We start from the raw sequence: 23,650 nt of genomic DNA on the forward strand, positions 1-23,650 counted from the left end.
AGGCCCTACACCATACTAATAAATTATTGTGGTCTAAAACCAGGTGTTTCAGTTTCATTGTCCAACCCCTGTATGTGTGTGTGTGAGATGTATATATATATAACTAAATAACTAAGTAAGCAATATTTTTACTTTGATAATAACTATTTTTAACTTGAGTGTGTATGTGCACTGTGCAAATTTTAAAGTATGTTGGATTTTATAGTTACTGTGCAATTTGCACTTTATATGTTTGTTGTTATGGAATGGGGTGAGTTTTTTGCAACTGTTCAAATGTAAACATTACTCAGTGTGCAGTATATGCAACATACGTAAGCAATATTTGCACTGTAAAAAAATACTGATATAAGGTTTGGATGAACTTCAACAGTGTTTTTTGCTGTGGTCTTCGGTTGTTGTTGGGAAGGGGAGGGTCGTTTTTCCTTTTGCAGGGTCCCCCATATGCCTTGAATGGGCCCTGAACACAGGGTACGTGAAGCTGCTGCAGTGTCTTCAGTCCAGTGATGAAAAGGAGTTAAAAGGAGCAATATGTAGAATATATACTGTATTTAGTCATCTGTGATCATAGATTAAGGAATCAGTCAAAGCTAACACACAGCTGCCTATTTTAGCATTGCTAAAGCAGTATATTCTCTTTGAGAAGCGCCCAGTGCATGTAGCTCCTATGATCCCACCCTCTGTTCAATCATTTTACAGTCCACCGTGTGGCCAGGTCTACAAACAGTGTCTTTCAGCTATGAAATGACTAAGTGAACAGAGTTAATGTTATATTTTACCAGCTCAGTGATCAGAGAAGGAGTAAAATGAGAGGAAATATTGGCCTTGTGTTTGAAAAGTGTAGGCAGTTTACAAGCAGCAACACCACTGAACAGAGCCTGAGCTGACTAATTTCCTCCTGATCAGGTCACAGCAAATAATTTCTGAAAAAATATAGAAGTACAAATGCCTAAGTATAGATTAAAAGGAGTAAATGCCACAGGTTGTGTGTTTTATATAAAGAAAATGAGGCATAGCAACATTTGAAAGGTGTTAGGACTGTGTTTAATTTGTTTTATACAAAGAAGGTGAATAACAACATGATTGAAGTGTGAAAAATACCATTGTTTTGTTTATTTTAAAGAAATTGAGGCAGATTCATGTGTGTTTCTCCATGGTGTGTCTGTGTTTTAAACAAAATAAGGAGTAAGTATTGTGTTTGAAAAACCTCGCATATTCACCTATTTAAGGTGAAATAGAAAAATCAAGCTTGGTAGTACATAGCAAATATAACCGTTTCACTAGTAGGTAGATGTTTTAGTGATAAGATGTACACTTGTGTGTTTTAAATAGATAACATGGGAAATAAGTGTTTCAAAACGAGTTTTGTTTATAAATCCTAGCGCTAGCTTTAGCTTCGCATAGCTGTTTAAGGTGGAAATGAGTATTCAATAAGAAGCTGGACAATAACTCAAATAGGATTCTTAAACAGACCCATGTAAGGTGAAACTAAATGCTTGAATATGAGAATTGTGAATCATTGGTTAAATAATACAATTGGTTTGTGCATTTTAAATGACTGAAGTGAAATAACAGTTGCTTCAAAAAGTTTCAGTATTATAGTTCCGCTTGGTGTCAGTATTACAGATTGCTCATTTAAGAGCAAATTATAATTTAGGGGTGAATATTTTTGATACATTTATAAAAATGTACATGCTGTGAATCCTATTCTCGAAATCCATCAGCTATTTATAATAAACAGATACAAAACATTATATAAATTGTATTTATTAATATAATAGTTTGTTTTATCTGTTCCCAAAGTCCTGATTAGTGCACTGGTTCGGGCCGTTTCTCTCTTGCTCATGCGCGCAAGTTGGTATCAATCCGCCCCCTTATCCCTGCACTAGTGCCCTATGGCATTGAAACACATTACTCACACAGTGAATTGGAACACATCCGTTGTCAGTCTGTCGTTAACAGCTATAGCTTCGACAATAAACTCGAACAAAGTGTTTTAAACACAATATGCATACAAGACTTTGCAGAGAAACAATGTTATATATATTTTAAGCCTATAAATGTTATTTTCTCTCCCTCTCCCTAATTGTTTTTGTTAGCGAGCTAACGTAAATTAGTTAAGCTAAATAACACTTGCACTTAAACTGTATTTTAACGGTCGGCTGCGTTACATCGCCAAGATGAACCCAAAGGTAGTGTTTATTATTATTATTATAACATACCTCAATAAACATTGAGTACAGTTAATTATAGGCACTCACATTAAATCTGTAACACATCCGTTCTGTCTGTTGTCCTCTGGTGATCACAGTCAAACTGACAAAAAGGGCGGGAACCATGGGAACGACCGACCCAACGTTGGGTTAAACACCGCCTCTGGGTCACTTTAAGACAATCTCTAATATACAGGTGCATGTCATAAAGTTACAATATCATGAAAAATTAATTTCAGTAATTCCATTCAAAAAGTGAATCTTGTATATTATATCATTACACACAGACTGATATATTTCAAGTGTTTATTTCTTTTAATTTGATGATTATAACTGACAACTAATGAAAACCCCTAATTCAGTATCTTAGACAATTAGAATATTACTTAAGACCAATACAAAAAAGGATTTTTAGAAACGCTGGCCAACTGAAAAGTATGAACATGTACAGCACTCAATATTTAGTTGGGGCCCCTTTTGCCTGAATTACTGCAGCAATGTGGCGTGGCATGGAGTCGATCAGTCTGCGGCACTGCTCAGGAGTTATGAGAGCCCAGGTTGCTCTGATAGTGGCTTTCAGCTCTTCTGCATTGTTGGGTCTGGTGTATTGCATCTTCCTCTTCACAATATCTCACAGATTTTCTATGGGGTTAAGGTCAGGAGAGTTTGCTGGTCGATTTAAGAACAGGGATACCATGGTACTTAAGCCAGGTACTGGCAGCTTTGGCACTGTGCACAGGTGCCAAGTCCTGTTGGAAAATGAAATCTGCATCTCCATAAAGTTGGTCAGCAGCAGGAAGCTTGAAGTGCTCTAAAACGTCCTGGTAGACGGCTGCGTTGACCTGGGACCTCAGAAAACACAGTGGACCAACACCAGCAGATGACATGGCACCCCAAACCATCACTGACCATAACTTTGGACCACTCAGCAGCAGTCCAGTCCTTTTTGAAAACGAGACGCTTCTGACGCTGTATCTTTTTCAAGAGTGGCTTGACACAAGGAATGCGACAGCTGAAACCAATGTCTTGCATACATCTGTGTGTGGTGGTTCTTGAAGCACTGACTCCAGCTGCAGTCCAGTCTTTGTGAATCTCCCCCACATTTTTGAATGGATTTTGTTTCACAATCCTCTCCGGGGTGTGGTCATCCCTATTGCCTGTACACTTTTTTTTCTACCACATCTTTTCCTTCCCTTCTCCTCTCTATTAATGAGCTTGGACACAGAGCTCTGTGAACAGTCAGCCTCTTTAGCAATGATCTTTTGTGTCTTGCCCTGCTTATGTAAGGTGTCAATGGTCATCTTTTAGACAACTGTCAAGTCAGCAGCCTTCCCCATGATTGTGTAGCCTACAGAACTAGACTGAGAGACCATTTAAAGGCCTTTGCAGGTGTTTTGAGTTAAGTAGCTGATTAGAGTGTGGCACCAGGTGTCTTCAATATTGAGCCTTTTCACAATATTCTAACTTTCTGAGATACTGAATTTGGGGTTTTCATTAGTTGTCTGTTACAATCATCAAATTTAAATAAATAAACATTTGACACATATCAGTCTGTGTGTAATGAATGAGTATTTTTGAATTGAATTACTGAAATAAACTTTGTCATGATATTCAAATTTTATGACCAGCACCTATAGAGTCAGAGAGAAATAAATAACCCAACTCACTCAACCCAGGAGTTGGTTAGAAAATACAACCCGGCATTTTTAAAGCATCAGTTCTCAAAGGGGGGCCACAGAAAATCATTAGAAGTTGTATCTCTTTTTTATATATAATTTTCAGTTATGGCCATTTATCATTAACTAATTTGGCAGTAACTTAAAACGTGGTCCATGATTAAAAAATAATTATAATAATAAAAACGTTTTTAAAAATGCACATCTGCCAGCCAATCACGATTCACAGTCCTCAGCGTGACTCGGCGGGTTGTCTGTCCTGAGAACAGCGCCACATTGCTACATGCTCAGGGCAAGTGTGCAATATTTGTGGAGAGAGCCAGCAAAATTGACAAGTTTCTGTTAAGACAAGGGCCTGGTCCGTCAGTTGAACGTAGTGTTGAAGGAGAGCCTAGCGCATTTGTCGAGACCTATATAAAATATGATTTCATGGAACATACTGATGGGGCGCAGTGGCACTTAGCTACCATCCACAAAGAGGGCCACATATTAAAAACGTTTGAGAACCGCTGTTTTAAAGTGTATCTGCTTTAACTCAAGTACAGTGTTTACTGAGCAGTGTTCTCATTTTTTGTTGTCAGAATCTCACTATTTCCTATAGTTTTACAGCCGTGTTCACCTAGTGAGAGATCAGAACTGTGTTTTTAAATATATTAAGTAGTTTGTGGAAATAAATGTGATTTAAGACTTGGCTGTCGGCTGCTTTTATCAGGAGACTACATTAATGAGCGCGCCTCGGTGACCTACTGCTCTCAGGTCAAACAGCAAAACACACACACACACACACACACACTTTACTGCAGGTTTGTCACATGACAGCGTCCAGTGGGAGTCCAGTTCCGCCTTCTTTCACTAACAGAAGTGAATGAGGCGGTTGGCAGCACGGTGTGTGAGCGTGTATGTGAATGCGAGTAGACGCCTGTGTATGAATCCCCGCACTGCGGCTCTGCACACACACATCTATCTCTCTCTCTCTCTCTCTCTCTCTCTCTCTCTCTCTCTCTCTCTCTCTCTCTCTCTCTCTCTCTCTCTCCTCGTGATGCTCTCGCGGCTGCGCGGCGCCGTGTCTTCTTTGCTGGGCGGTGTGATGGTGTCCGAGGCGCGTGCCGATCTGCCGCTGCGCTTCAGCTACAGCAGGCCAGACTTCCTCCGCCTCAGCGCCGAGGAGGTCCTGCGCTCCGGCGACCACATCAGCAGACCCGTGCTCACCGCTGTGGAGGATTGCACACTGCCGTGGAACTGCGGATACGCCGAGTGAGCACACACACACACACACACACACAGGGAGCACTGCATGATGCTACACTCGATGATGATTAGCCTACCAAATTATTCTATCTTTTTAGTCGACTGCCATAATTACAGCTAGAAGCATTATATACACTAAACAATCTTGGATTGCAGATGTTTTCTAATACACCTGGCATTTCCACTGCCCCTGTAGCTTAGCTGCAACACTGCATTCACTATAATTAACCAAATCATCCCTTTTTTGCCAGGTTTGCACACACAATGAGTTTGTCTTATCTCAATAGCTCATATTCTCCATGTACTCACTCTTTAAAATCTCACATCTGCACTTTTATTCTATGTCATAATCATTCAAGGTGGGCAGTATGGCACAATCACAATATGTGAATATACCAGTCAGCCATGACATTACTACTACCACCTTGTTTCTATAAGCACTGTCCATTCTCTCAGCTCCACTGATTATAAAGGACAGGACTTCAAAGGGCCACCTCAGAGCAGATATGATTTGGGTGGTGGGTCATTCTCTGCAGAGCAGTCACATACTGTGATTGTGGTGTTGTGTTAGTGTGTATTATGACTGGATCAGACACAGCAGGGCTGCTGAAGTTTTTAAACCCTTCAATGTTACTGCAGAACTGAGAATCATCCCCTGATACAAAATATCCATTACCCAAATAATACCTGCACTTCAAGTGTCCTGAACATTAAAGAACAGGGGACAGTTCTGTGTCCTTCAGAAGACCCCCTCATATGAAAATCTTTTTAACATGTCCTTTTGGGGCTATTTATACACTAGACCTATTGTGTGAAATGAGCTGTCAGTGTCATGTCTGAGCATTTACAATCCAGACAGTTGAATTCAGACAGCCAGTGTTTCTGTTGTCATAAACTGAATGAACCAATCCTGTGATGTGTGTGATTTAAACTGCAGAAAAGTGGCAGAGGGTGGGTGGGTGGGCATGGGAGTATATGCATATTCATACATACGCACACCCTGAATGAAGGAGAAGGTAGAGGTTTAGGTCTTAACCACTTTAAAGGCATTTTATTCTTGGCTACATCATCTGACATTTTGATGGACATAGATGAGTTTTAGGGGTTTAACTGATTAAACTCTAAAAATAATAATGTCTAGAATTTGTATTGAATTATGTTACCACATTGTCAGATAAGTAAATCAAAATGATCAAACATAGAGCACATTAATCTTGAATTTCCTTTATGAATTCATCCCAGTGTTTACTGCTGGACTTTGTATTATTTCACTATCAGCTATAGGCAACTTTTCAGGGCTTAGTCCCTGTCTGGTAAACCACATCATAATATTTAAATGGTCCACTATTCCATACTCATAAAAACAGTGGCAATGCTATATTTATATGTTTATATTCAGACCTGGTTTCTCTTGGTCCTTGTCTGGCAGCTTGGTCAGATAATTTTTGCTGAAATCTGAGTTTTGCTGAAAATCACTATCAGACTTTAGAGACTCCATCAATGGAAAAGTCAATTAAGGAGCTTTCCAGCGCGTGTCAGTGATTGGATTCCTCTGTATTAAAAAAAAAATTACTGGCCTAACCCTTGAGCACTTTAAAGCAGTGTTTATTGCCAACAAAGAACTCATGGGCAAGGAGTATGCTGTACATTATAAAAGCAAGTTTTAGACAGTAGCAGGAGGATGTAACTCTAATTGAGCTATTACTGGGTAATCAATATATTGATTGACTTGACGTCAGTGTACAAGTGATACACACAGAATCAAGGGCATATATCCAATATGGCTTTTTTTTACCTGCAGGATTATTCCCTTTTAAAACATTGCTTCAATTAGTAATCAGGAGCAGTGGTAGATAAAATGTTCTCTCTTAGATGTATTGTTACTAGGAAAGTATGATTGCTGACAAAAATAAATCTAGCATCCCTACAACAATGTGAGTAGAAGAACAAAAGTAGCAGCTTATGCATAGTCAAATCAGAATATTATGACAACCTCCTTGTTTCTGTAGTCACTGTCCAATCTCTTGGCCCCACTTTGTACTTCTACAATTACAGACTGTAGTACACGTTTCTCTGCATACATGTTTGCCCTCTTATCACCACAGAGCAGGCATGATTTGGGCAGTGGATCATTCTTGGCGCTTCAGTGACGCTGACATGATGGTGGTGTTTTAGTGTGTGTTGCGTTGGTATGAATGGATCAGACACAGCAGTGCTGCTCAAGTTCTTAAACCCCTGAGTGTCACTGCTGGACTGAGAATAGTCCACCAACCAAAAACATTCAGCCGACATTGTCGTCTGTACACTGACGAGGGACTAGAGGACGACCAACACAAACTGTGCAGCAAGAGATCAGCTACTGTTTCTAACTTTACATCTATTAGGTGGACCAGTGTAGTAGGTGTGTCTAACAGAGTGGACACACTGATTTTAAAAATTCCAGCAGCAACAAACACTAACACACCACCAACACAATCATGTCAGAATTATCCACCACCCAAATCATATCTGGTCTCTAGAGAAACCTGACCGTTGAAGAACAGGGTGAAAGGGTGTAAACAGATTATACAGAGAAACACTATGACTATAATCTAAAAGTGCATCAATATGGTAAGTAGAGCTTAAGAATTGTCAAGTGTATAATCTTGTTTTAATGATATTGCTGGTCGCTTAAGTGCTTTGACCAATTCAAAATAGTACAGCAACTAATCTGAATGAAATTACACATGATAAAGGAATATTTATCTACATTTGAATGGCTAAAATGAAGTAGTAACAATTAGATTACCTTTTGTTGTACCTAAATAGAAAAGTTTTAATATTGTAATTAGCTGTAAATTCAAGTGCAAATACGTCATACAAGTACATCCTTATTAGTAAGTACAAGTACTTGAGCAAATATATTTAGTTACTACCCAACTCAGAACAGTGTAATTATAGAGGCTGTTCATAAAGTTGGGAATGTGTGTACCAAGGCTTCTTGATTGATATAGGGTTGCCAAACATTTGCAGGTAATTCACACAGGCATTGAAACCATGACTTACTCTTATATTCACATTGTGTAAATGGCCAAGCTTCCTTGATCATGCGGCTGACTATTATGTGAGTCTATTATGTGATGTCATAACTTCTGCATTTTTTTACAGTAAGGAGAGAAAGCTTGCAAAGTTTGCAGAAACAAAAATAGTTCTTCAACCCAGAAATGTGTTGTGTTGTAATGCATTGTAAAGACAATGTCTTATCTCTGCAGCCCAAGGAAGTTTTGGATGTTGTCATCCATGTAATCTGACCTGCCTTGTCAGGAATAATTGCATTGCACTGAGATGGAGCAATGAAGATTGCAGTCCGCGTTTGAGCAGCTCTCTGCCCTTGAGGGTTTTACTACACGATTGAACATTGGAGATGATGAGTGACCGATCACACTGAAGCAAATGGGTCACTATGGCATGTGCATTGGAATGAGCATCATGAGCAGGAATGACCCTATTTGCACTTGCCCATATTTGAGATACAAGAAGGCACAAGTCATTTTGTGCATGTTTTTATAAACAAATGTGTATAGAATGTAGTTTACTTCTTTATCAGGTTTCACAGTGCTCATATGCTTTAAGCTTTCATGTTTGTTAACTATGAAAAAACATAATGGCTTTAGAACCCTGTCTTTCATTTTTTGTTGCACTGAAGGATTCTGATAGTTGGCCTAGAATTTGACCTATGAATACAACCTGATAGAACCTATAATAGAACCTGAGACCTTGCTGTACAGTGACCCGTATTAACAAAGTTTGCATAAACAATACAGTAGCATTATTAAGGAAAATGCATTTGTTGTTTGCTGAACTTGCAGGGCACTAATTCATTAATTAATTCACTATATGTAACTGCTTATCCAGTTCAGGGTTGTGGTACTTGTAGGGCTGGTTTGTTGAAATCTAGTCAAGGGTATGCAGAGCATTGCATATTTGTATCTTTTTGCCATTAACACAACTGGTCTAAATCAACCAATGAAGATTTCCACCTAACTGAGTTAAATGAGGTGTTTTAGAGGAATAGGCAGGTTGTCATAGAATGGCTTAGAGATAAGAAAACGTTTTACTAAAATGGGTAATCAATGAGACTTGTAATAATGTTTAACTTATAGACAATGGACCATATTTATCAAACATCACAGTGCAAATGCTGATTTGGAATCCATTTTTTATTTTTATATGGCTCTGTGTAATTGATCTGTAAGCAGATCCATAGATATAGCCATTAGTTGTATTGATTTGAAAATAATTTTGCTTCATTGTCATGAATCTGCATATTCTAAATAAAAATGGATTTTTAAAAAAATACAAACCACCCTAACATGAGGAAGCAATACTGGGTGTTTTAACCATGTTAACACACATTCCTGTTGTGTTGTCCAGGGTGATAAATGCTGGGAAGAGTGCTCTGAATGAAGACCAGGCATGTTGTGAGGTGGTGGAGCTGAGGAGACGCCCCGCAGATCCCTCCAGTCCGAACTACACTCCAACCCCCCGAAGACGCTCCTCCCTGCCCAGCAGAGAAGCTCTAGAGGCCAGAGAGAACTCACTAACAAGCCTGGAGATTCCTGTGAGTGCATTATCCTCACATCCACCACTCTTACACCTTCCATCACCTGTACAGAATATTATCATTAATGAAAACATTCAAAAGAAAGCTTAGCTATGATGCATCTTTAACAGACCACATAAAAAAAAGGATTTTACCAGCTCTGAATATTCATTCATTCATTCATTTTCTGTAAGTGCTTATCCAGTTCAGGGTTGCAGTGAACCAGAACCTATTCGGAATCAATGGGCCTCAAATACCCACCTATGGACACTTTTAAGTAGCCAATCCACCTACCACCTTCTAACCTAAAGAATTTCACATAGTTCCTTTAAATAAAGGAATTTTACATTTTAATACAAATTTTATATCAACAATGTTTACAAAATTGTGTAAAATATTTAATAAACAACATACAAATCTTATTTAAATTATAACCGAAATCATACTTAAGAGCTTTCCATTATCTGCCATTCTGTATTAATAGTCAGATAATGTGTGTGCTTATGATGTCAGCATACAGCGGTTAGTGTTGCAGTCACACAGCTTCAGGGACCTGGATGTTGTTGGTTCAAATCCTGCTCCGGGTGACTGTCTGTGAGGAGTTGATGTGTTCTCCCTGTGCCTGCGTGGGTTTCCTCCGGGTGCTCAGGTTTCCTCCCACTGTCCAAAAAAACACACGTTGGTAGGTGGATTGGCGACTCAAATGTCTGTAGGTGTGAGTGTGTGAGTAAATGTGTGTGTGTGTATGTGTGTGTTGCCCTGCAAAGGATTGGCACCTCCTCTAGGGTGTGTTCCTGCATTGCACCCAGTGATTCCGAGTAGGCTCTGGACAATCACAACACTGAACTGGATAAGCGGTTACAGGCAATGAATGAATGAATTATGCTAACTAGTCTTAAGGAGTCAGTAAAGTCTGATGACTGCATACTCTGAAGGGTATACATACATTTGGTACAACTGTACAATTATTTATCTTATTTTGTCATGTATTTTCCACATTAATCATATATAAGCCCATTTTGCATTTTGTATTAACCCATTTTGCAACATTGTATTAACATAGTTTGCTACTGTATTGTTTTCGCTTCTTTTCTGTGGAATTAATTGAACACTAAAATGAACAGAATGTTTGGTTGGAGTATACTCTGCATACGTCTGCTTGTATTTTTTTTCTATGTGTAAAACAGGAGGAGGAGGTGATGTACTTCCACTACTGGGCTCTCTTCGATGGACATGCCGGTTCTGGTGCTGCAGTATTTGCTTCTAAGTTCCTTCATCTGCACATTGAGGAGCAGCTCCAGTATGTGCTAGAGATCCTGCAGAAGCCCTCCCTGCAGCCCCCCACCTGCTTAGGAGAGGAGAACATTGTCCACATGCAGCCACCTGGAACCTCGTCTCAGAGAGCTCTGTCCAGAGCAGCGTCACTGCGGGGTGCTGCAGGGGCTCCAGGCTCCCCAAACACTGTGGCCCCACGCTTCTTCATGGAGAAGAAGGTGAAGCAGGAGAGTCTTGTGATCGGGGCAATGGAGAATGCATTCAAAGAAATGGTGAGTAGTTGTAATGTAGAATTTGGACAAATAAATATTTACATATTCTATCTGATATTCTGTCAGTAAGTATTACAATATATTGAACATTTTACATGCAGTTTTGCCCCATTATATTTTTCCAAAATTTAAACATTTAGGGTATCTTTTATTTTGGATTTTGGTATTTTCTAAAGGCTGTGTGCAGCCTGGTAGTCTAATAAAAAGCTGATTACTTATTTATCATAAAAATAAGCCATATATTACACAATTTCTAAAATATTTCTAAAATATAACAGTGAGCAAATTTTATAAGTTATTTAATAACGGGGGTTATAATATTAAATGTTTTCTACAGAGGTCCATATGGTTTTACTAGAACATATTCATTGTTTTTGTAAATAATGATTACATTAATTAGCATATTTGAGTCCAGATAAACCCAGACTGCATTTGAGATGCTCTGCAATTGACCGGTGCCCAGTCCAGGATGTGTTGATGGCCTAAGCCCAGTTATTCTGTGTAGGCTCCCACTATGACCCTGATCAAGAGGAAGTGGTTAAAAAAATGAATAAATTAACGAATGGTTGAATTAATTAACTTAAACTAATTACATCTTCACGCAGTAAAAATTCTAGTTGCCACTAGATGGCAGTCACGGTTTGCATTGTCTGCAGGATGCCTGGACTCGATTTTTAACACAGTGCAGTAACGAGTACTAGGTTGCATTTTCTGAAGTATTGCAGTTTAAAACCGTTTACTAAAATAGTTTCTAATTGAGGAATTTGTATCTACAGGATAAACACATTGGCAGAGAGAGGAGTGTGTATGATATTTCAGGAGGGTGCACAGCATTAGCTGTGGTGCATTTGTTGGGAAAGCTTTTCGTGGCCAATGCAGGAGACAGCAGGTGAGACCCTTTCTGTGTGACTCCTTAAACTCATTGTTGTTAGGAAGTTGTCCTAGTTGTCACAGCAGACACCACGAAGGGCTATATTGTCCTCTTATACTTCCACGCAGTGTGTAGTGTAATGGCAAGGACTAACATCGCACTTTAAAGCCAGCATGTGCATAGTGTATGAAAATAAAATTCTCAATACAGATTGTTCTCTTCTGCTACAGAAGTAAATGCAGCATTAATGCATACAAACAGCCACTTACACCCAGTCAAGAAAGAGTTTAATGATCCTTTTATCTGCTTTTGAATATTTACCCAGACATAAATTGGGTTTTGTTTTGTTGTTTTTTTTGGTCAGGGCTATCATTCTGCGTGGGGGAGAGATCATCCAGCTGTCAAGTGCCTTCACTCCAGAGTCAGAGAGACAGAGACTTCAATGTTTGGTGAGAGCCTGAAAAACAGAATCATCAGATGATCTGCAATAAAGCAATGTGGTGTATTTGACAAACGTTGGGGTAAAGAGACGTGTCAAACATGGTAACTGCAAGGATTTGAAATGCTTGTTGATTTAAAGGTCAGGTTTGAAAAAAGAGATTGGATTGTATAATCTATAAGATTTCCAGAAAATATAAATGTAATTAAATTTAACTGTATGCTCATTATCAGTGAACAGAAGGTATCTTTACACTGAGGCTGGCTGGAACATTAAGATGCCGTATCTAGGTTGTGGGCTATATTAAAAGGATGATTAAATTACATTAGAGGATATTTCTTGGCTGCTATGGCTGGAAAGCCCAGCAGAGCCAGTTAGCTGTGGCACACTCTCAAAACAGAGACGATATGCCAGATGGAGCTCAAGTGGAACTGCTAAGATCCAGAAGATCATCACAACAGTGGTACTGAATAAAAGCCTGATATCTATTATTATTGTTCATACTATGGCTCATAGCTGCCTGTTTATTATTGGCTTCTGCTTCTACAATATCTCCTCAGCAGATGAACTCGGCATTTTCCATGGAATGCACTCAAGCAATGAAAAATCCACCTTTGAGTCCTAAATCACTATGTCTTGAACAGATGTAAAGAATGTTTTCAGCACTTGCTTTCCAAAACACACAAAACCCCTGAAGATTCATCAAATCAATCAGCAGATAGTAAGCCTGACCTCGTGTCTTGGAGCATCTTCGTGTTGAGTTTCTTGCCTAATTTAAGCATGTGTTTAAAATTATATTCACCCAAACTGCTTTTATTTGTTTTTTTTATTTTTAAAGGCAAAGCAAATCTCATGGCTCATAACTTACACACACACACATTCATTCACATGTAACAAAATGCGCCATAAGTGGAGCTATCGGGGCTTTACATTAGTGTCACTAGTTGCACCACAATTCTTTTGTGAGCTAAGCCTGATTAAGACCACCTTCATTCAGTTTGGCTCTGTAGCAGGAATATGTTTACTATTCAGAGAACAAAAAGACTTGGTCTTCATACCTTCTTTTTTCCTCTTAGGCTTACATGCAGCCACATTTGTTAGGGAATGAATTCACACACTTGGAGTTTCCTAGAACGCTTTGCAAGAAGGAGGTGGGGAAGAGGATTCTTTACAGAGACTACAGCATGAAGGGCTGGTAGGTGAACATCCTCATTGAGCGCTGAGGATTCTGATACTTTGAAACTTCTCACACTTTTATTATTATAATTATTAGAATTGATCTGTTGTCTACTTGACTTCACTGGAAATTGTTCATATTTAATAAGCTAACCCTAGTTCCCATCTGAGTTAATATTGTAGAATCTGTAGTGATAGCAGCATAATTTCACATGTCCACATGTATCAGTTTATTTTTAAAAACTAAGGTATGAATGTTTTGTATCTTTTGGTCTGCTGTCCACAAGAAAACAGCATGTGTGTATGGAGTAAATACATCTTTTGGGAAACTTCATGTCACGTGTCAGTCTCTGGCTGAAATTTGAATAACTCCTCATTCCTGTAGTGAATTACAGAAGTCAACATACTACAATAAATACACGCAGATGACACATTCTCACATATGGATAAGTATAAATATAATATGTATGTTTCTCTCTTCAAGAGGTTATATGGCTCTCTCCTGGACTGGCATGATAATGTTCATTTTCTTGTTCGTCTGGATGGGGATATTTTCAAAAACAGCGAGGAGAACTATTTTTAATAATATCTGTATCCAAGTGGACAGAGCCTAACTTAGAATGTGATTCTAAATTTAAAAAATAAATAAAAACATAATTTTGAAAACAGCTCCCCCATCCCCACAGTACAGGGGTTTTTTTTTGGGAGGGAAACATTTAACAACTACCTGAAGACTTTAACAACTTTAACATGTCTATTATTTGTAATAATTATTTGTACTAAAGCAGAAATATGAAGCACTGTCTAGAGTAGATCTTTCTGCTAGGCTCAGCTGCCGAAAGAAAAAGACATCTCATTGGGAGAGTTACTGTAATTCTGAATATGTTTGGTAAGCCTCAAGGCTTTGAAGATGTGCAGCCTTGTTTCAGGTGATTATATGTCAATATTCATCAATAGTTTTTCTGACCTCTTAAATTTATCTGATAAAAAATAGTCCATTGGCTTGGCATTATTCAGTATTCTGATATTTGCTATATTCAGTATTAGAATGTTTAATATAAAACTTATTGCTAGACTGTAGTGCTGTAGTTTATGTAGCTCATTTTGTGTGTATGCTACTCCAATGTGTGAAGCACTGGGTCTTTGGGACTGAATTCACTGAACACTCCTGAAGAAGCAGTATGTTGACTGCTCTGCTTTCATTTATCATTCTCTCTCTCCCTCTATGCAAAGATGAGATAGTGACAGTTACAGTATAGATGAGGTGCTGTTGTGAGTGATGGCTAGATCTGTTGGGGTGTGTGAGTGTGTGAGTGAAAGGGAGAGAGAGAGCTATTTGCTTCTGAGAATCTGCCTAAATCCCAATAGGCTCTACTCAGTGAAGACACACATGAAAAAAATGCCTTGTGGATAGACAGATGTCTTCTTGGTGTGAAACACTGTGTCCCTCAAGTGAGTAGAGACATGGCCAGATTTCAGCTGTGAACTCCAAAAGTTCATTTGTTTTTTATAACTGACTTAACGGAGTTAATATCTTCAACAACTTAATTTTTCAAACCAAGACTTAAGTAATATACAAGACTTTTCAAATTTTCAATTACCTGCCCAGTCCATACCGTCTACTTATGGCAAATAAGCTAATAGTCTGACAGTTCCCAAGTCCTAGAGAAGTACTAAAAAAGGCATGATTTTGTCATTAAAGCAAACAGAAATGCCTCTAGTGGATGTGTGTGTGTGGTGTGCACTGTGTAAAGGAGACATCTTCACATAACGTTTTATAAAATAAAAACCCAGTGAAATTCCCTCTGTTGTGTGCAGGGCATATAAAACTGTTCAGGAGGAAGATTTGAAGTTTCCCCTGGTATTTGGAGAGGGGAAGAAGGTGAGTGTAAAAACACTAGACAGAACACAGTCACTAAGCCATGTCTCCAAGCACAAATGATGCTTTAGAAGTAATAATGCAACAAAGGTAAATGATGGGCTCCCAATCCCAGTCCTGGTGATCATGTTGTGCACTCTTTAGGTATTCTTCTCCACCCGGTGTTCACACCAGCAGTGACTTTTGCCTGTTGTTGCCGCACTTTGCTCAGTGCCTGTGGGTGTTTCTGAACTCAAGCTGACATTTGGTTGCCATGGTTTCACAGATGCCAAGTGCCATTTTAGAGTAGCAGAGATAAAGCAGTACCTCCCTCCTCAATTCCCACTGGTAATAACTGTATTGCTCCACTTATAATTTGCATAAAGTTGAAACTTTTCTGAACTTCGTTTCACTGCCAGCTCCACTAACTTTGTGAACAGTCAGGCAGCTTTGTCATGTCGAGGTATGTAGGTTATTTGTAGCCACGGTTTGGTGGCAGGAAGCAAGCAAAATGGCGACAACAACAAGAGACAAATTGTGGTGAGATTTTTTTTTTGTACTGGAAATAACTTATTACACTGCAATGTGACAAAAAGAAATGATTGGTTCTGACAATTGCTTAGAAAAGTCACAGAAACAGCTATGATCTTGTGGGCCATAAACATGGGGCAACATGAATAACTTAACCTCCTAGTCTGAACATAGGAAAAACAGCTAGCCAGTTAAAAGGAGCTTCTCAATTAATGACCTCAGTCTCAGGGGAGACAGTGAAGAATGTGCATAGTGTTTTGTTACCAAACTACAGGGAACAGGTTCTAAAAAGTTAAAACTCAAATACATGTGGTCCAAACTCCAACCTGCCTTATAATACATTATAAAACCTGGTTGTTATTTTATTAACCCATAAACTATTCACTGTAATGAATGAGAAAAGACCAGGAGCACATGGACAAAGAAAGTAGGAACACCTGTTATGTCCATATATGGGCAGTGTAGTGGCCCTTTGGTGTAGTGTGTGCCCCTCAGGACTGGGGATTGTTTTCCCTGGCTGGATACGCACATCATGCTACACCAATAAGAGTTGTTGGCCAGGGCTCCTAAAGCTAAATTCGTCTACCTCTGTAACCTTGTTTAAGGTATACTCAGGTTCCTGTCACAACAATTACTTACTCAATTTTACACTAAAATTGAAGTCTGTGAAATATGTCTGATTGGTAAGAGTACTTTATCCCCATGATTTCACCATGTTACATCATTTGGTGAGTGTGGGCTAAAAAACATCGTCTGGTGACGGTGTCTCAGCTCACGCTAGCGTGGAATTAAGCATTACACTGCTGCACTATTGTTCACACAGCCAGACAGAATATCAGTGAAACTTACTTTAAATAAAGAAAAAAAACAGTGTAGTGGGTCCCAACAGAGGAATTATACATCCACTTCTTTGAAGTGAGAGAGAGGTGGTGCAGATATCGTAATTCGTTTGTGCCCTGGTGGAACGTCAAAGCACTTCAAAGCCCACCAGGGAACCTGCGAGGCCCAGTAATGAGCCAAACATCTCAGGGTACTTTCCTTTGCACCTGAGAACCTCAAGCAGCTCTTGATAGGTTTTATATTGTTTGCTCTGATCTGAGAGCAGTTTTGCTACATCCAAATGAATACAGAAAACAACCTGAGTGGGGGAAGGTGTTTGTAGATCATTGAAAATGCATGCCTTCTCTGAAGCACATAATAAACCTTATGCAGCTGCTGTGCATACTAATCTTGGCTTTGTTTTCGGGGTCTAGTCAAGGCGGAGTCCTCCCATGTTGCATTTGAGATGGTTTCAGAGAGCTCTTTACCCTTGTTCTCCAAGAGAAATCAGAAGTAGACAAGGAACAGAATCCAAAACTCATAATAATAATGAGGCAGCTGCTCTTGCTCTGAGGAGAGAATCAAAAGAGGGCATGGACCAGGAGCAAAAGCAAGAAAAACATGTCTGGTTTATTTAATTCAGTCTGTTTGTTGGTCACTGGTTGAGGGTAAAGACATGACATCAGCCAGAGTATGTTTTGGCTGGGCTGATGAAATAGCTTCAGTTGAAGAGGTATAGGATGATCTTACCCGTCCACCAATGAATTCTAAATTTGGAATGTTTTATTTGGGATGCAGGCTCGGATGATGGCTACTATTGGTGTTACCAGGGGGTTTGGTGACTACGATCTTAAAGTTCCTGGGACAGATGTCTCCATCAAACCTTTTCTCTCAAGCTGCCCAGAGGTAGGACAGTTATTTACTTTTACTATATATCAAAACTTTGTTGGACAACCAATATCTTTCTTGTTGTGGGAGTATTTTATATAGTGAAAAAGGGGTAAATGGCCCAAATTTCACTGGAACGTAGTATTCCTACATTAAAACACATTACAGAAATAATGCACCTCTATAGGTTTCTCTCAGAAATAATAATGTCCTAACAACAAGATTCAGAATAAGAGTCTATGTCAATATCCAGTACATTTATATGTATCAAATCTTGGAAAAGCCAATGTTTTAAAAAGAAATAATTTTAACTGTCTGTACTGATATTATTCCAATATACTTATCAATCCCTATATATAAATGAAGTCTTATAAAGTGTAGGTGTGTTCCTAGTAGCAACCATATAGCCAGTAAATTAGGACAAACTGTAGGCCAGTTTATTGGTTGTCAGGATGTTAGCGTTTTGTTCTTGTTAACATCATCATTTTGCCTGAAGAGAACTTGCTGTCCTCTTTCACTATGTTCACTTTTAAAAAGCTGAACTCTACTTGCCTCCTCTTCCAGCATTGCAGCCCCTGACGGCAAGGCAGCCTTTCAGTGCTCTGTCTGTTGTGCCTGTGAAATCTTCTGAAGTTCTCTTGATCTTTAATTCACAGTTGTGCAGAGTTCAGCTACAGTTCAGCCATACAAAGATAAGGAGGGCTTAGCGTCTCTAAGTTTTTAATCTTGGAGAATCCCCTCCTCCTTCTGACAGTGCTTTTTTTGGGCAGGAGCTTGTCAGTCTGTACAAGTAGTTTTTCTCCTTTTGGCTGTGTACTTCAGCACCCAGGATTTGCCAGCAGCTAGATTTGGATACACATTTTTAGATATTTAGAAATAATGAATAAAAATGATCTAAATAACGTTTTCCACAGCCACAAGAGAGATCTGGGGTTGGGGGTTTGAGTGCCACTCTGTGAAGAGTTTGATGTGTTCTCTCCATGACTGTGTGGGTTTCCTCTGTGTGCTCCAGTTTCCTCCCACTGTCCAAAAACATGCGTTGGTAGGTGGATTGGTGACTCAAATGTGTCCAGAGGTGTGAATGTGTGAGTGTGTATTGCCCTGTGAAGGACTGGCGTCCCTTCCAGGTTACAGATAATAAATTGATGACTGAATGTATATACAACATTTAAAAAAAAACTATGTAAACGAAAACATCCAAACATTTACCCATGTGCTTGAAATGGAGAAATTTTTGCTGATAAAAAAAAAATGTAAAATGACAACCGAAATGCATTTTCCATTTTATATATATATATCAGTATTTGTGCTTTTATATTTTTTGTTCATTCATTGTTATTTATTTTCCAAAACCACTTCATCATGATAAGTGTTGGGGTGGGTTCACAGGCCACTCTGAATCCTGAATCCTTTGGGTCAAAGCAAAGTATACACCCTCAACAGTAATCCATCACAGTATATCACATACTCACCTGTGGACAATTCTCCTACCAACATGCATTTAGATTGTGGGAGGAAACTGGAGCACATGGAAGAAGCCCACACTGACACATGCTTTTATATTATTCATTCATTCATTGTCTGCAAGGCAGGAACACAACCCGGAGGGGGCATCAGTTCTTCACAGGGCAACATACACACACACATTCACACTACCTGTTGCACCAATGTGCAGCCCTTTTTATATCATTGTGTAATTTTATTCATAACCAGTTGATGTACATAACTTTATTGATCTCTGAGTGAAATCAACACACAACACAGACACACTGGTTAACAGGAAATGTCAGCAAAGACTGTAAATGCAATGAGACGATATTTCTAAAGCATAGTCAGATAAGATGCCTCTTTTACATATGAACTCTGGAGAATTTTTAAAGAACCAGGTCCGGAGATGTCCTGGAGTGGTCGTCCACACTGCAGCGCACAGCTGCAGATTTTCTGTGTCAGCCGCGCTCTCACAGCAGGAAATGAAGCACGTGCTCTAGGAAACTCCGGAATATTTCCTGTGCCATTCTCACATGCGCTGACTCTTGATTTCACACAGCCTTTAATAGGGTATGAGGAGGATAAAGTCCAGGTAAGGTCCTGTTGAATATCATGTGTGGTCGTGTTCACACACACACAGCTCCTCCCGCTAAACCCTGGAACATTTCTGGAAATCGGTGTATTGTTCAGATGACAGGAAATTGTGTGCCAAACGTGGGTCATGTGCCCTGGCAGTTTTTGTTTTATGTATTTTAGCTTGATTTCAAATTTGTCAGTGAAAATGCAAAGCAAACCATGACTAAAATGTAACAATGCTTGGTCCAGACCAAGGGAACCAAATTACAAATAAAAACACTCTTAACCTTAATTCCAGTTAGGTTTAGTTCAGCCATTTGACATGTTAATATTTCACGATTAGGCAGCATGTCAAATCTAGTTATATTTAAAATGGGCTTTGAAAGTTCTTGTTTGTTACCAGCCTTACCACCCCATCAAACTATGAAAAATTCTTGCTTTTGAGCTGTATAAAGGACATACATTATTTTCATTTCTAGGTAAAAGTGTACAACTTGGAGCAGTTTGATCATGGACCTGATGACGTCATGGTTTTTGCTACAGATGGATTGTGGGATGTACTTTCCAACCAGGAAGTGGCAGAAGCAGTCAGGAGTTCCCTTGAAAACTGTGACCCTGATGACCATCACAGGCAAGTTCACTGGTGTGGGAAAGAGCACCCTGGAAGCATTACACTTAGAGAGCAGTTGTGTTCTGGAGAACCAAAAAATGAATTCCTCCTCCTAATTGTACAGCATCTCTACAGTTATTAGGGTAGAGTTATATTTACGCATCATGGCTGACTCAGGTATCCTGCATCTGTTTGGTGTGAAGGTTGTGCTCAGAAAATAAATGTGAAGTGTATGCAACGTGCATACAATAGGGGCAGTGCAGGCGAGCAACAGCATCACAATGGAGGAAAGTTTGAATAAGGCTGTGTCAGACACAAATCTGCAAATACCTGTGTCTTTCTAAGGTCTGCCCTATAGTAGAAGCCTCTAGTAGCACATCTTGAGTATGTGAACTGTTATGTTCACGATGCAGGCAGTTGTTTATGCGAACACATGGCCAAACAGCAAGTCTATCTCTAGCCTTAAAGACTTAGGTTTGACTGATATGTAGACTCTTTTAACTAGACAAGTATGCCAGCACATTCACATGCATGTACCTTTGTCAGTTCGTAAGTTTTATATGTACAAAAAAAACGTAAAAAACAGGAACACACCCCGTTTTGTGTGTTTCTGGTGCTGTTAGGCACAATACCTGGCGCGTTGGTCAGAGCCGTGGCTCTTGGTTACGTTTCTCCGCTGTTCGCAAGATCAGCAGAACGGCTCTGAACTCAGTGTTTTATCTCACTCTGATCTGACTGCACAGTAAATAAACAATGACCCTATCATGACTCTGACAGTTTATCTTTGGGGATGACATTCCTGGTTCCCCTCTAAACGTGTCGAAACGCAGCGGTTCACTGGAAAGAACCAAAGTACCAAGAATCAGAAATGGAAGCAGAACCAGAGTTCTGTTGGTGGAAAAGCGCTGTGGTTGACAACAACAAATTAGTGTTCTATTGGATAAACAAACCTCGCGATCTGATTGGTCCAGCTAAAGATTTCATATTGGTTCATCAATTGGCTGTAAAAACAGGGTCAAAGATCTGCAGCTGCAAAAAGAGATTCACACAAGCAGCAGAGAAAGTGAATGTATGGATTTTTTCCACCACTTCCACAACTCCCACTGTCACATTTGGAACCTCAGAAATGTTTGCTCTGGCACATTTTAAGCCGTTTGAGAGAGGCACTGATTCACACATCCACAACATTTGATTTACAAAGGCAAACTTTTCTTCACATTTAAAAATTATTTCTATATATTACAAATATTTTGTTGTTACAAATATTATTGTTGTTTTAAATTTGAGAATTCCAATACATTGGTGGATTTTACGTGTTTGTAGTTGCTCAAACACAGTTACATCCGTTATATCTGTGAGTATTGTTTTACAAACTCAAAATCTTTTTGACCCTTTTTTGACTCCTTAAGTAAAGCCCTTAAATTATTTTTCAATTATATGTCTTCACATTTAATTTCATGAAAAAAAAGGTGTTTTTGGATAAGTTTGGTGATCTGTGGGGGGATTTTCTTGATGGTAGCAATGCAGTAGTTTGACAGAAATGTAGAGTTTGATGGCTTATTAGTAAACAGCACAGTCATTTTCTAGATCGGCAATAAAGAATTTAGATACTTGTTCTAGCAATAGAGCAAACTACTAATCAACTCTTTGTAAAGAAAACAACTTTGTATGAGTTTTGATGCTTTTCCCTTACTGGGAGGTGAGGATATATAAGCAACATTGTGCTACCTAAACATTTACTGTAGCCTAAAAGTACATGACTATCTCTTTTAACAGCTGTTTTCTTCCTCTGTTGGATTTTTCAGGTACACCATGGCAGCTAAAGACTTGGTGATGAAAGCCAGAGGAACCCTGACTGACCGAGGTTGGAGGATAGTCAATGACAGACTGGGCTCTGGTGATGACATATCTGTTTATATAATTCCCCTTATGTATGGAAACCAATCACCAGAGCAAAGGTGACAATGGAGAGCCGAGGAGCAATGGACAAAGGAGGAGGAAACAATAAGCTCCCAGACGTGTCATCATAGAGCCATTCACAGTGGCTTTTTCTGGCCTAATAGCTTTGAAGGTATAGAGCAATCACAAGATCAATCTCAAGAGTCTTGATTCCTCTCTGGAGGTATCCTTAGATTAAGCATAATTTTAAACTTTGACCAAGTGTAGGACTCCGTATTATCAATGATTTACAATACTTACAATTTACAATAAATACTCTCAACAACCAAGCAGTACTTAAAACTGTCCAAAGGCTACTGCTCACAGCCTGGCTGTGTTAGTCTTCCTATTGCCTTCTGTTTTGTTTCTTCTTTATAAACAATTGATCTTTGTCTTTATCCTCGTGTCCATTCTGTGAATGGCAGAAAAGGGAAACTTGGTTTTCCTGACAATATGTAAACTGTATGTAAATACATTCTAAGATGGATTTGGAAAAAATATCAAGTTTCTTTCCATGGTGCATACGTGTTCTTTGAGGGTCCACTTTTCAGTGTTTTCCAACAGCACAAACTTAGAGTACATATGTACTCATGTTGTATGGATTATGGGATGGAAAACTGGATACTTTTTTTTTTCTGTCAGTTATTGTCCCATGTTAGTACCCCATGCTAAGTCAGAAACTGGTTCAGTGAAGTGTAACAGTTATTTTGAGTTACTGTAATTATTTATTTATTTTCTTTTCTTTAAGACCTGGGATCTTGTAAAAAGTGTGTCTGGTTTGTTCTTGCATTCCTAATGTAATTATAATCATAAACCACTAAAATTAATAAACACCTCAGAAAATCCACTGCTGGAACTGGTGGCAAACCCTTGAATTTCAGAATCATTATTGCTGTATTCTCCAGGGCTCATGATCGTTTACTGTAAAATGGGTTATACACCATTTAGTTAATCATGAACATTTTCATGTCAGCGACATCAATGCAAACCTTTAACTAATCACTTTGGGCTCTGCTTTGTGGTCACAGCACTAAATTTATGATTCATACTGTAATTAGTAATCATTCAAATTGTGAGTTTATTTTCAACTTATAAACAAAAATGATATACATTTTTAGTGTCATAGCGTTTGTAGTTATACCCAGTTTTCAGTGTTCTAAAATAAAACTGCCCCAGAAGAATGCTGTACAATT

At 38.9% G+C, this 23,650-nt stretch overlaps 1 protein-coding gene across 1 annotated transcript; it reads left to right on the plus strand.

Moving 5' to 3' along the window:
• Positions 1 to 3,877: 3,877 nt before the first annotated feature.
• On the plus strand, positions 3,878 to 23,319 carry ppm1h (protein phosphatase, Mg2+/Mn2+ dependent, 1H). Its single transcript, XM_066669459.1, has 10 exons — positions 3,878 to 5,140; positions 9,548 to 9,734; positions 10,904 to 11,263; positions 12,040 to 12,152; positions 12,499 to 12,583; positions 13,650 to 13,768; positions 15,568 to 15,631; positions 17,756 to 17,863; positions 20,389 to 20,540; positions 22,325 to 23,319. Exons 1-10 carry the CDS (start codon positions 4,752 to 4,754, stop codon positions 22,479 to 22,481), a joined length of 1,734 nt encoding a protein of 577 aa, XP_066525556.1. The 5' UTR covers positions 3,878 to 4,751; the 3' UTR covers positions 22,482 to 23,319.
• The last annotated feature ends 331 nt before the right edge of the window (positions 23,320 to 23,650 follow it).

Source organism: Hoplias malabaricus, chromosome 4, assembly GCF_029633855.1.
Source record: "Hoplias malabaricus isolate fHopMal1 chromosome 4, fHopMal1.hap1, whole genome shotgun sequence".
In the NCBI taxonomy this organism is placed as follows: Eukaryota; Metazoa; Chordata; class Actinopteri; order Characiformes; family Erythrinidae; genus Hoplias; species Hoplias malabaricus.